Source organism: Argentina silus (assembly GCF_951799395.1).
Source record: "Argentina silus genome assembly, chromosome: 2".
Classification (NCBI taxonomy): domain Eukaryota; kingdom Metazoa; phylum Chordata; class Actinopteri; order Argentiniformes; family Argentinidae; genus Argentina; species Argentina silus.
Window position 1 is genome coordinate 3,543,917 of NC_139656.1, and position 14,460 is coordinate 3,558,376.

Consider the following 14,460-nt stretch of genomic DNA (forward strand, 5'->3'; position numbering starts at 1 on the left):
CAACCCTTACCATTCAAATCCTTGATAAGTAACACAAAAAATAATAATTTTATGTCAGTAGGCAGGTTATAGTGTTAATTAAGAACACTTTTATTTTTGAGCGCAAATACATGTACCTATATTATCAATGCAATTTACAAGGCATCTTGACGTCTCCTATATAACATAACATGATACAGTCCCTTATGTTATTCTGCCACCTTGTGTCTACTGTATACACTTACAATGACACAATGTTTGTACTATTGTACCTTTCCAGGCACCACCACAGGAAGTCTTAAGGTTGCATAGAAAATGTTCTCCCTAAAATGTGTGTTAAAAAAATAGGAAATTACAATTTACAAGAAGTTTCAATTTATATGTAATCAAGATTGGTTCATTCAGTTATCAAGACTGAAAACACAATCCTTCCGGGTTCTCAAATAAGAGCATCTATTCCCAGTCTGTCTCCCAGTATCAGGAAAAGCGTCTTGTCTGGATGACCCAGTCAGTGAACTGGGAGACAAGGGCATACACACCAGGGCGCTGGGGACGACCACACCCCACCCCGAAAGAAGTCACGCCTGTGAGCACCCAGTGACCATCCTCCTGACACATGAGAGGACCTCCAGAATCCCCCTAGAACAGCAGGCAGGAAGACACAGTCAGCGAACAACCAGGGTTAGGATCAATTCAAATTCAAATTGAAATTCATGGGCCAATTCAATTCACATAAAAATAGAATTTAGAGGAATTTAATTGATTCCGAAATTAGAAGAGAGGATATGGGATTTGAATTGATTTGGAAATTCTGTAGAAAGAGAATTGAATTGGAATTAGATTTGTGTAATCGACCCCAACCTTGAGAACACCATTATGCTCAAATGCTATACATACTGTAACTACATGAGTGGCTTATGCATCACAAATACCAACTACTACCAATACCAGAAACCTTTCTACAGTCATAGCCATGCCCTAAGAGCCCACTAGAGGGAGTGGTGATATCCAGGTACTGTACATACTTGACAGGAGTCCACTCCTCCCTCAGGGTAGCCCGCACACACCATCCTGGCTGTGAGGTTGTACTCAGGCAGCTGCTGCTGGCACTCAGGCCTGCCCACCAGAGGTAACACTGCCTGCTGCAGCACATTGGATACTGAGCCTGGGGAATGTCAACATCAAACATACATCAGCCACATCCTCAGATGAACCTATTGTGTGGAAACATAAGTCAGTCACTTGATCTGCATATCACCTCAACTAAATAGTTATTGCGTATCGTTATCACACTTACTGTGTCTTGGTGTTTGACTCCAACACACACAAAAAAAGATGAACACACTTCTTTCATTCTCATGTCCTTCCACCACAAACACATGCTATCTTGCATTGTAATTATTGTTAACCAAACTAAACCATATTAAATGACAACAGGGCCAGAGTACTAACCTTGCTCTGCGTTATATCCCCAGCCAGCTATGACACACTTCCTCCCTGCCTCAAAGTGCTGGTCACTCCTTGGCAGGCAGATGGGTTGGATAAAGTCTGTATCCATAGAAACATTATATTATTATAGTGTGTGTGTGTGTGTGTGTGTGTGTGTGTGTGTGTGTCTGACATTCTGACATACTGTAAAATAAAGCCTATGCAGAGAGGACACCTGTGAAGTTGACATGTGTATGAAGGTGCATCATGGCGATGTCAGCATCCTTAGACCTCCTGTTGTAATGTTTGTTTATAATGATCTGGTCAATGCTTCGCTTCTGTGTGTTAGGGTCATCTGCACTGTCCTGGGAATGTAGGCCCAAAACTGCGTTCCAAGATGAGAGATGAATATTCTTCCTGCAGGATAAGAGAGATATTAAGGTTGATATAGCTTGTAAAAAAAGCTATTTTGTACTCACATGTGAAAGAGACTCAGACAATGGAGAACGCACAGCAACATGTGACTTGTGTAAAAGTGTGAACCGAGGAAGGCGACACTCAGGTAAAGGTGTTTGTTGCGCACAAAGTAAAAGGCGAATATAGGGTCGAGGAATGTAAAGGAGCATGAACAGACAGGTGAGTCTAACAGGCGTAACAGTTCCTCACCCGTAAACACAGTGTGCAGCAGTGACCAGCCACTCGTTGTCAATCAGGGTAGCTCCACATACGTGACGGCCCCTCCAGTGTAGAGACACCATCCAGGGCCACGCCCCCTTACGAGCGTCTGTCCCTCCCACCACTCTGCCGGTCCCACTCTCCTCGGACTCACCCACGCCTGGCTCAGACGTCCCAGCATCACCCATCTTCAAAGACGCCAGACGGACGCCACAAGCTGAAATACAAGTATAAGATTGGGTTCTTGAGAGTGGGTTTTATACCGTATGTTTGTTGTCAGAACATCATGTGTCAATGTGTCATTGAGCGCATGTGAGCGGTTGTTTGTGTGCCATGAGAGTAGGTGAGTATGTTGACGGTTTATAGTTTTCATACTCACGTCGGTTGTCACATTGCATAGATATGACCTTTTCACCAACACATTTTTCACTATAAAAAAAATAGAAACAAAAATGTTGTTAAATGTATTGTTATGGAAAATACATTCATAGAACTATTTTCAGGTTATACACTTTCATATGACTGATACAACTTGTGTAACTACTGTGATGACATTTTCTCTTGCCACTCCTCTAAAGTTCTATAGCCATTGTTCTGAGAAGCACTGTATGATTTACCATATGAACAGCGGTGATCTCTGAGGGAGTGGTAGGAGAGAGCAATAGTGGGGGGACAGGCGCATCCTGTCGATAGGTGTGAAATGTTGAACGGCGATTAATCAATAAGAAAGTCTCCCCATTGTTCATTCTCTCCCGCCCTTTCTCACGTAAGCACAGGCCCATCAGCCGATAGCCTTGGCGGCGCCTGTATTATGTTTAAACTGTATAAAAGACGAACCTGATCATTGTCTCTTTAGACTTGTGCTGAACGGACCCCCGGTTCTACGCTGGGCTGCTGTTACGCTCTTGTCTCTTGTTTGCAAGCAATAAATACCGGACTCAGATATTGTGGCGACTCAGGACTTGTTTCTTGATTCTTACCTCCGAAGAGCTAAAGTACAGAGTGGTAAATCCTAGACTTCCACCACAGTATCAATGTTGAAGTCTTGAATGCTGATTGTAGTTTTTTTGTATTGACCAAGCCAACATAATGGCTGAGGATTGTAAAATGATGATGCAACATGGGATCTTATTACATACATTCTAAGGCGTTGTGCAACTGTAGGTGTTGGTTGGCTGTTGTTTACCTGGGAGTCAGGTCCAGTGTGCCGTTGGCTGTCAGACTCACAGTGGCGAAGGGAGAGTCCTCATCCATGACGGGTAGGAGGAGGGCGTTTCCAGATCTAAGGAATATAAGCAAACACAGTGACACAAACACACATACACACACACACTCACACACACACACACACAGTACAGCAAAGGTCTCACCTGTACCCCAGGTATTGGCACATGAGGTTGGAGAGCTGGGCATTCCAGTACTGAGCGCAGGCTGTGTACTGGGTGCTCTGGACCTGAAGCTGCAGACGCTTGTCTCCCGTGCTGTTCACTGACACCAGATGCACTGAGAACACAGAGAACCATGGTTACGTAGCCAGTCCTCAGACCAATAAAGTCATATCCTGTTATTGAACACCAAGTAACACAAACCTATGCAAATCCAACGCTCACACAAATCATGCAATGTGATGTCAGGGGGGACTTGTACAGAAGAGAGATGTGTACTTGTTGGTACTTGTACACAAGAGAGATGTGTACTTGTTGGTACTTGTACAGAAGAGAGATGTGTACTTGTTGGTACTTGTACAGAAGAGAGATCTGTACTTGTTGGTACTTGTACAGAAGAGAGATGTGTAGTTGTTGGTACTTGTACAGAAGAGAGATTTGTACTTGTTGGTACTTGTACAGAAGGGTTACTCACCACAGTCTGCTTCGTCAGAGGAGTCAGGGCAGTCTTGTCGGCCGTTGCACATACTGGTGTTGGAGATACAATCTCCAGACTTACACTGATACTGCCCAGCATCACAGGGCTCTAAGCATGGGAGAGATGGCAAAGGCTGTGGTAATTTAATTGTTTTTTTTGAGGAGCATATTATATTGTCTCTATGTAATAATATCTATATCTATATCTATCTCTCTCTATATATATAGATATGCCATTTAGCTGATGCTTTTATCCAAAGTGACTTACATTGCAGTGAGTGCATACATTTAAGTATATATGGTCCCAGCAGGAATCAAACCCACAACCTTAGCGTTGTTAGCGCCATGCTCTACCAACTGAGCCACAGAGGACCACAGTTAAGCTCTATTTACTGTATGAACTCATGTCTCTACAGTACATGTACCAGAGCATGTGTACTGCACAATATCTGAATATCATTCAACATGCAAGTAAAGTCAGCTACAGGTCTGCAATCATTTTTTGTTCATTGAGAACGGGGACCATATTGCATTGATTAGCTACATAAGAGAATATCTTATATCCTAGTCGATGTCTAATCTTACTTGGCATGCCCTGTGCTAAACCGGAGGTGAAGTTGGCATGGAACCCTCTACCATATCCTGAGGTGTCCGTAAAGAACATCACTGTGATCTGATTGGTTGTGGAGATCAGATCTGGAGTGGGAGCGGCACTGCCAGTGAAGACACCTGATAAAGAATACATTGCAGCTTATTTAACCCTAGCAAACCTCATACTTGTACTTTATTGTGTTATATCCTTGATGATTTTACTCATGCAAATGTAGGTTTTTGTATTATGTGGCTTTTAAAATCAAATTAAGTAAACAACTAAAATGCTGCCTTTTCCATCACAACGTATAGGTAACATGGCAGAGGCTAGCGTGGCAGGGCTATCACAGCGTCAGAAACTCACCAAGCAGTTCAGACTTCGGCCCCGCCCCATCACGCACCTCCACCATGTCAAAGATCGCCTCCACGTCAAAATCCAGGAAGTGAAGCTGGATGTTCCATCCCTCCCTGGCATGAAGAGTCCACATGCCTGGTCCAAGATAATCAGAGACATGTATATGATATTTTACAATTTTACACAACATGAATCTCCATTTATGTAATCTGTTTTTAAAAACAAAACAAGGTAGTTTGCATACAATTAGCCCTGTTTCCATAGGAATGTGGATAGTTAGGGGAGCTGAATGTAGAGTTGGGCTCCCACAGATCAAATGGTCCGCCGCAGTCAGCTGAGAGAAAGGAATGAAAGTTTGACATCCTGCCTTCACATGGGAAATAAGAATGTATACATGGCATGAATGGACAAAGACGGGTGATTGTGAAAGTAAGATAGTGAGTCAGTGATTGTGAGTGATTGCGAGGGTGTTGGTTGGCTGTGTGACAGTGCTTTGTGAGGCCACACGTTCACAGGTGGTTAACAGTTTCATACGGGGTATAGGAGGTGGTGTTGTGGGCGTGGGAACGGTAGTTGGCTCTGGTGGTCCGCCCACACAGGGACCCCTCGCCATGCTGATGTCATCCAGGGCAATATCATTCCTCATGCCCCATCTCTTCTGTGCCTCAAACACCACCTAGGAACATTACATTGGAGTGGGGGGGGGGCATGAGATAGCTCAATCACAACCACATACTGCATATCTGCATCACAACACCTAGGAACTAGGCTGTCATGTGCCATTACTTATTTTCTTTCATATTCAGGCGTTATGAAACTGTTTTGGACTGCAACAGTGATTAAGGGCTATACCAATCAATGTGAATCGAATAGAACGGAACTGAATTTTATTATCTACGGCTTTCTATTGCACTATGGGTCTGTATTGCTTGGGTTTTACTTGAATAGTGCTTTAATTATCTATTACCATTGCTTGTAATCATGTTAACATGTAGGCTACTGCTATTTATTTATTGTTTTCCTATTTCACTTTTCTTCTATTGTACTATTGTTTCTCTAACTTTTTATGTACAGCACTTTGAGCTGCAGTCTCTGTACGAAAATGTGCTCTATAAATAAATGTATTATTATTATTAGTAGTAGTAGTATTCCTAGAGAGTTCTAACCGTTGTCTTAGCTGTGTTATTCAGGTTGATCTGGCCGTAGTTCCAGTTATCACCATAGTTCCCCTCTCTCTGGAACACCACGGTGACTGACGCCTGGCTCCTGACCGCAGACACTGACTGTCTCTCCACCAGAACCCTCAGACGATACACATCCTCTCCAAACATGTGGTACCTGCAGCAGCAACACACAGCTGTTTTGAGGTGCTCAGAGGGATACATACCTACCAGGGGGAGGCTGGTGGAGGTTCCATGGAATGCATGGAACAGAATCAGGAATTCCTTATTCCATATATCATTCCTCATTCCATTCCATGCACTACAATGAGCCCGATTTCTACTTCCACTGGGACTCCCCATAGATTCACAGAGGCATAGTGAGGGAGAGGGAGGATCACTGACCAGAATTTAAGACATATGGACTCATTTGAACGGGTCAATGGGAGGCTGTGAATTCTGAAGTTCTTCTCGCTCTGGCCAGGGCCTCTCGGGGTGACAATATAGTAGCCTGTGTCATCAGAAAACATGAGAGCATGGCATCAGACTACTACAAAAGTCGAGACAAAGCATAATAAAGTCCAGTCTCGTCACGTAATGACTCACCTGATAGGTTCCCCAGTGTATGGTCAAAGTTTGGGCCTGTGAAGGGGGGGAATGTGGGTCCATTGGTGCGTATCCAGTCCCCATCATCCTCCGACTCCTGCCTCCAGAAACACAGGCCCTCCTCAAAGGAGCACCTCACCTTCTCTTCATCTGAGAGGGCAGAGGGGGGCACTGTTACCATACCGTAGCTTACCAACATGTCAGCACATTTCATCATGTGACACGTTGTTATTGCAAATAGCTTTTTTTTAAATTGATTGTAAAGTGTGTTGAGACTGCTGTGACTTGAGTGTGATCCTAAATCAAATGATGTTGCACAAGAAATGACAGAAGAAGTAATTCCTGTATATTACTTGAGAGGTTGCTGATGTTTTCTGCAGAGTACGTGGCGTTGAATCCTTGGAGGTTGTTGAAATCGTCAGAAGAGAACTCAACAGTGGCCTCGTTGGACTGAAGCCACACAGTCCCTGGGGAGGTGCCTGACAGCAAGTCTGAAGGAGGGGCATGATACATAGTTACTTAGTAGCAATCAATCGTAAATATTTGGTAATATAAGGACAACATTTGATAGTTTGACCTTTTTTACATATAGTTTATCAAGAGCTGACTCACTAGTACATTCAGTATTTAATCAGTTATGTTATCAACTCACATGTCACGTTTTTCATCTGTCCTATGCCCTGATATAGTGTGAGTGTATCAGTTTCCTCCTCCGTGTGGAATGAGTGGAAATCAATCTTTATGGCCAGTCCTTTCTGCACTCTAAAAAATAGCAAAATAACCAATCAGGTAATTATCTCCATAAAAACCTACATATTGTTTAACACCAAATTAAAGAAGTAACAGTTATGTGTCAGTAGAAAAAAAGCAGGAATGTCAGTAAGGTAAGTGGTGAGTAGCAGGACTACCGTATGACCCATCGGCAAAGTGTGCCACTGGTGTAGGGGAGGGGGAAGTTTTCAGAATGGAAGGAACCAGAGGGACCAAGAAGAAGGAATTGTCCATCACAAGTTGTTGCTATGGAGACATGAAACATAGCCACACTGTTCCCGTCTAGTGTACTATTCATGCACTCATAAATACTGTTTAACCAAATTACCAAGCCACACATGACATTAGCATCACCCTGTACAATGAAAACATCTATGGACAATTTGTATCCACATAATCAGGAAAAGCATCAAACATGACAATCTAAAGTCACTCACCACAGAGAGTGTCATTTTCATCTGAGCCATCAGGACAGTTGTGAATCCCATCACAAATCTGCACTGCAGGAACACATGTGGTGCCATCCCCACAGAGCATGTGATAAGGTGGACATTTCCCTGTGGACATGTACATTATGGTGCCTTAACATCCACTCAAAAACTCACTGTCACTGTACAACGTATTTTCAACTCCAAAAGCAGATCGTAACTATAACCATACCTCAGACACAGTACATTGAATACCTTCTAGTTTCTCTTCATCACCTGCAGCTAGTCATATATTCATGCTCTACATTCCACATTGATGTATCACAATGATGTCAACACTGATGTATTCAGTACTCACCTGAAGAAGTTGTAGTGAAAAAGTCTGTTGTTGTTGGCTGGCTGGTCGGTAAGGTTGGCTGGGTTGTAGTGATATCCTTATCTAAACAGAAACATCACAACTATAAGCTCATATTCTACATAGGCAATAGAAACATGGCTACATACCATGACTGTACATATATGTGAGCACAATGATCATGGATGAGGAGTTGACGGGTTGTTCTACTGCAGTTGTGCCTACACAGTACCTGTGACCTGGACGCTGTTGTGGTCAACCACCAGGCCTCCACTGGTCTGGAGGCCAACCACCAGCTGCTGCTGCGCCTCCTTCACATCCACACTCTGATGGAACTGGAGGTCAAAGGTCACTACCACACTCCCATTGCTGTGACATGGGGAGTCATGGTCAGAAATGATTGTATGAGGATTAGCCAGCATCATTTGAAATAATGCATCTTATCTCACCTGAAGTCTAAAACCTCACAAGCCTTGAAGCGGTCACGGAGTGAGCCACGGCCATAAGCTTCAGATATCTGTGAGCGAATAAGGATGACACGATGGGTCAAACTTGTGAGAGTAGATGTGCTTTTCTAGGTTAGGAGGGTTACATATGTAGCCATGTATTGCATGGCATGGGATCTCTTACCAAGTGCTCTGTGTCGAAGGCCAGGGACTTGAACTGCAGACTTGACCTGTTTCTTAGCTCCTCTGTGAACACAGCACCCTTCTGGATGACCAGTCTCCCACTGAAGACCGTCTCCCATGGTTGGACATGGTTGTCCGCTAACCCAAAAACACACACTCCTGTCAAAACCAGTGACCAACAATGGTAAATGTGCGTCTTTTCTAAAAGTTAAATTATTGCTCAGTTTCTCATGTATACTGTTTGTTTTTCTGAATCTGAATATCAGTACATTAGATCAAATTAAAATCTTATAATCAACCCTTGTACTTGCAGTTCAAAAACAGAGAAATTATATCAAGAGACAGGGACAACGACAATGGAGAGCATGAGAAATATCTGAGGAGGTAGAAGGAAAGTAAAGGGTTCTTAAAGTGCAAGTAGCAGATAAGGGACCCTATCAAATATGTATGAAGTTAGTGCTGTTTATAGACTAAACAGTCTTTCTCACAGGCAGGTTTCAGGGCGAGCCAGGTGACGATGGTGAGCCCCAAACACACCACCAGCAGGGCCAGACACAGGACAGTCAGCAGCACCTCTGTGGAAGACCAAAGGCGCGTCCCACGGGACATCATTCCTCCCTCACACTCGCACGTTCTTCTTATCCTGGCGACGCAACACTCTAAACCCAACACTGAACTCCTCTCTCTGTGATTCAGTCTTTCTCTGTCATGAAGAACAGTATCCTATGCTGTTTTTGCCTTCTATTTCTGTACTCTCTCCCATGAGTCTCAGAAAGTCTGTCTTAAATTTCTCTCTCTCTCTCTCCGTCCATGAGTGGTTGGCTGATCTACAAGGAGGGCTACTTATTCATGAGAGATTGGCTCTTTATCTCAGAGAAGGGCAGCAGTACACATTTTATTGTGCAGTAAAGGGCAAAACAAAGTGATAGCAAATCTAAGCCGCATCATTGACAATCACTAATGACAAGTATTAGTGCAAGAACAACAAGAGTGGAGAAAGAGAGAAACATTACGAATGAGATACAGTACAGCTCTGGACATTGCCCATTACCCAAACTCCCAGCAAACTCACTATTCTGTCTGCAAGTGGTGAAAGGAAATTAAGTGTGTTAAACTCCCATGGCTGGCTTTCTGGAGACAGATTAAGGCTTGGAATAAATAACATTTTCAATAGAAAATCTCCATTGAAGATGCATTTTAGTCTAAGATTAGGCTTAATCTGCGTCGTGGAAACCAGTCCCCAATGTCAGATACCATACACACATTTGACACTCGCATACTGTACACACAGGCATACAATGGACAATCAACATAATCTCCTCCATCGCTTATAAATACACACACACCCGTCTTTCTGTAGACTTTGAACTCTGATATGTGCTTGTGCTATTGCCATGTTATCACCACAGCCAAGCACAAGAGACGGAGAACTGCTCCTCATGCTCTGATAGTGACCTCACTCTGACGCTGTCTTCTTAGACGGGAAAATCCCTTCAAGGACATCATGTCATGCAACATGCATCTTTAGAAGAAAGATCGGACAGTCAAACATTAACATAATCAAAGTTTACTAGTCATTTAACCTATACCCTGAGTTCAGCTTTCACTAAAGCTGTCAATCAAAGTTGATACAGCCTAGAAGATTTTTTTTAAATTATTTTTTATTACCAAAGCAATAAAATGAAGGCAAACCCTATTGGAATTCATGAGCCATAAACAGTACACCTTGTCTTCTCAACACATTTCTGCTACTACCATTCTTGAATCTCCAGTGCCCTGTGTAATTAATGGACACTCCAAAATAGGGGGACTATGCATAACAAGTGTAATTTCTGAAAGGTGAAAACCAAAACACACAAAAACCATCAAATAAAAGCTGAGAAGCTCTACTTCAATCTCATAGTAATTGTTTGATTTCAAATCCAAACTTGGTGTAGAGCCAAAAGAAGAAAAAAAATGCTTCACTGTCCCATTACTTACACAGGGCTCTGTGTATACCCCAAAATCCATCTGAAAATGAGAATGATGAAGCGGTATGTAGCCTAAGGACCCGGTTCTATCACAATTAGAAGTGCGTCCCTGGTGGAAATCTTCCCTATACATAAATCAATGTTTCAAGATAAGTGCAATTTATTTGATGTGAACACACTGGAGCATCAGACAGAAAAACAGTTACAGCATGGGAAACAAGACTGCATAAACAGACGAGTGGGAATTGTTTAAAGGCAAGTTGTTGGCTATGATCAAGAGCAGATGGTCTTTCTTGGCTATATTACAGTATTCGTGCCACAGTAAAGTCTTGTCTGAAACGACCGTCCTCACAGAAGCCACTCGGCTTGTGGGAATATCAGTACATAATAGTTTCTGGAGTGTATGCTAAAGTGCAAGCCTGAATGCGTGTGCTTATCATTCATGTGCATGTGTGCTCAGTTTTTGCACCTGCCCCTGTGCTTCTGCAGCCTATGTTTGCTCTCGCGGCTTTTCCTGTGCTTGCGTGGCTTTCCAGACTCCCCTTCTCCTTGGTGAGCTGCTGTCTGCTGCCTCTTGGACTGGGGAGAGCTGGAGGGCAGGAGATGCTGCCCCTGGCTAGGGCAGGGGGGTTGTGGTAAGGCACATTGGGGGTATCCTGGCATTGGCCAGGTCAGGGGAGGTGCAGAGGGACACATGGGGGTGGGGGGAGTATAGTAGAGAGGCTGTGGAGGGGTGATACTCAGGGGGTACTGCTCCATAGGGTAGCCAAGCACCTAAAACACAAAAAACAACGTTAATTATGCAATAGTCAGTAGTCACTCGACTGCATATTAAATTAATCTCCCGTATGTTTGTTCACACCTTGTTGTTCCAGTGGAACTGTTCCTGACAGGGGATGTTGACATCAGGACGCCCAGAGAAGTGGAACACAGAGGCGTCTGGGAGACTTTTCATCACACTACGAGGAAGAAAAAGATGCTGAATCACTTCCAGACGGAATCCAGTCATGGCATTGTAAAGAATTAACACAATTTAAATAGGAATAGTCAGTTGTGCTTTACCTGGACATGTTGTGTGAAGAATCATCGCGGTCATCTGTGCCTTGAGGTCTGGTGCCGCCATCTTGGTGGGAACTACCTATGGCAAGGATGCAAGGGGGAGGGCCTTAAAACCACCACCCGCCCTGTCTATACCACACTACACCTACAAGCCCCTACAAACTAAGTTTAGGTAAGTTCAGACGGGACACTTTAAGTCGAACAGTCAGGTGACAGACAGCTGACTCACATGTATGCAAAACATCATCACATGTCTCAGGGATGAGGCTTAAAAGAGCCGAGTATGCAACACTCCACCATGGTTAAACAGTGTAACGCCGCTGGCTATGAGAGTTTCACTTGTTGGTCGTCCCACCCACCGCCCCAGCCTCCACCCGCTCGGTCACTCTGTATTTACCTACCTACGGGATGGGATGGGGTGCGGTGGGGGGTTGATAGTTATGGGCTCTCTGCTTGTGCTATTTTGTATTTTATGTTGTTTAAACTTCAGGCAGGGAGCTATACAGAGCGGAGCCATTCAAACTTAAAGGTATTACCATTTTCATTAAACATGATTGAGTGTCCTGACTGAACAATAGTTGTATGTTCAGAAAATTATTATTGTTAAAAGTTCTGGAAGGGTTCTGATGCTAAATATCTGTAAAAGTGAGAATTATATTATTTGTGAGTCGAAAGCTGTAAATTGAAAAATCTGCTAACAACATATTCATTCCATTCACATTTTCTGAATCTATGAGTGAATAATCTCAAGTGTTTGTGGAAGTGAAACACTGGCCTACCAGAGCTGTACTGCAGCTTGATTTGACGGCCATAGAGCCAGGTGCCATTGAGCAAGGCAATGGCATAGGGTACAGCCTCAGCATGCTTGTAATACACAAACCCATACGACCTTTGACGACCTTCACGGTCTCTCGCAATGGTGACCCTCTTCAGTGGCCCAGCCTGGTGACACGAAATAAAGACACAGACAAGACACAAGCTTTGTAAACCTGGTGTCATCGCATATATCATTTTTTACAGATAAGGTACAAGTATTTCAGGGCCTCTTCCTTCATTCCTTTACTACTCTGTACTCCTTGTACACCTCTGAGATCAGATCTCACTTGATGGGTTCTAGAACACATAATGCCAGACAGCCAAGACAAAGACACATGATATAGTGGGTCACCTGGTCAGTGGAGTTTGGGTCTGAGAACATCAAATCAGGGGCTTGTGGGCTCTATGTTACTGTCTTCCTATTACTTATTTTTGTAAGTTTTGTCTCACACAATGGGAAAACTAGAGTGACACAACTGATTCAGAAACTAGCTGTAGAATGTACACTCTACGATTGGAATTGGACAAACTGTGGTGAGACGTAGACTGGGCTAGAAGAGCACGTCCTGCTGTCAACCATTCATTTGCCATGCAGGTTGCCTACCTGCAGAAACAGCTCGAACAGAATCTCCTCATTTACTGAAATGCCTAAATTTCCCACGAAGACAGTTTTGTCTGCCTCTTTCTGGTGCTGCATTGTGAACCAACGATTGAATTGAACAAGTTTAAATCTGAGAAGATATTTTAGTAATTTCACCGGGTCTGGGGTCCTGAAATGAGCTGAATCGAGAAAGATAACATTGATGAGCTTGTGCCGTAAAGGATAGCATGGACCAAGCATTACATTGCGACATTAAATGAGTAATGCATGATTCGTAACGCTAGGGGTCGTTGTAGACAACCTATCCCCTGGTGACCACCTCTACCACTTGTTGAGAAACATTTTCAGTCGTCAAAAAGTTACGATGGGAATCTTAGTTTTTACTTTTTTGTTTTTACATTTTGTGCTTTTGAAACCATTAGTATTTCTGAACCAATATGCCGATTGCTACATGAAGAGCCCATGGTGTGTACTCTAGGTCAATGACAGTTAGATAGATCAGTTGTGTAGTTGACTGCCAACTAAAAAAACCTTAACACACTAAATTGTGTGATTTGCAATTAAATAACTCAGCTATGCCATGCGACGTCTTTATGGTTTTAGTTAAATTATCAACCTTTGACCAAAGACATATGCCATGCTGTAAATTGAGCCCTGACCAGTTTGAGAGTTCTATGGGATGGGCTTCATTGACTTTGAAGGGATAATTGATTCATTGAAGGGATAATTGAAATTTATTTGTATATAAAGCAGTTCAGTCAGGACAGTTACGTCGGTTTAATCATTGTTTAATGAAAATTGTAATACATTTAAGTTTGGCATAATTGGATAGCTCTCTGCCTGAAGTTTAACAGCATAAAATACAAAATAACAGCCCATAACTATCAAACCCCCCGTAGGTAGGTAAATACAGTGCGACCGAGTGGGTGGAGGCTGGGGCGGTGGGTGGGACGACCAACAGTATTACTGTCATAGCCAGTGGCGTTAAAACATGGTGGAGTGTTGCATCACCGGCTGCTTTAGCCTTGTCGGTGAACTTGTTTGTATCCGGATGTTTTGTATCCGTGTTATACAGTCACCTGACCGACAGCTGCGCCGTTCGACTTAAAATATCCTGCCTGAACTAACGCAGGCTTCATTTATATTATTTTATGCCAACCTTGTGGTGATCAGAC

General features: G+C 43.3%; 2 protein-coding genes across 2 annotated transcripts; both read right to left on the minus strand.

Moving 5' to 3' along the window:
* Nucleotides 1–106: 106 nt before the first annotated feature.
* Nucleotides 107–9,448, minus strand: tmprss15 (transmembrane serine protease 15; the record flags this gene model as incomplete). The annotated part of the gene is made up of 24 exons (XM_083694289.1): nt 107–618; nt 1,005–1,144; nt 1,432–1,527; nt 1,643–1,824; nt 2,074–2,299; nt 2,462–2,511; nt 3,269–3,364; nt 3,453–3,585; nt 3,943–4,053; nt 4,530–4,673; nt 4,900–5,025; nt 5,135–5,224; nt 5,425–5,566; nt 6,057–6,228; nt 6,456–6,561; nt 6,657–6,806; nt 7,010–7,147; nt 7,309–7,418; nt 7,565–7,673; nt 7,865–7,984; nt 8,443–8,579; nt 8,660–8,727; nt 8,841–8,977; nt 9,328–9,448. The coding sequence occupies 24 exons, from the start codon at nt 9,446–9,448 to the stop codon at nt 457–459; spliced, it is 3,066 nt and encodes a 1,021-aa protein (XP_083550415.1). The 3' UTR covers nt 107–456.
* Nucleotides 9,449–11,265: 1,817 nt separating this feature from the next.
* rbm11 (RNA binding motif protein 11) lies at nt 11,266–13,410 on the minus strand (the record flags this gene model as incomplete). Its single annotated transcript, XM_083694300.1, has 5 exons — nt 13,289–13,410; nt 12,648–12,810; nt 11,872–11,947; nt 11,672–11,768; nt 11,266–11,583 (listed from the first exon to the last, which is right to left on the minus strand). Exons 1-5 carry the CDS (start codon nt 13,379–13,381, stop codon nt 11,266–11,268), a joined length of 747 nt encoding a protein of 248 aa, XP_083550426.1. The 5' UTR covers nt 13,382–13,410.
* Between the last annotated feature and the right edge of the window lie 1,050 nt (nt 13,411–14,460).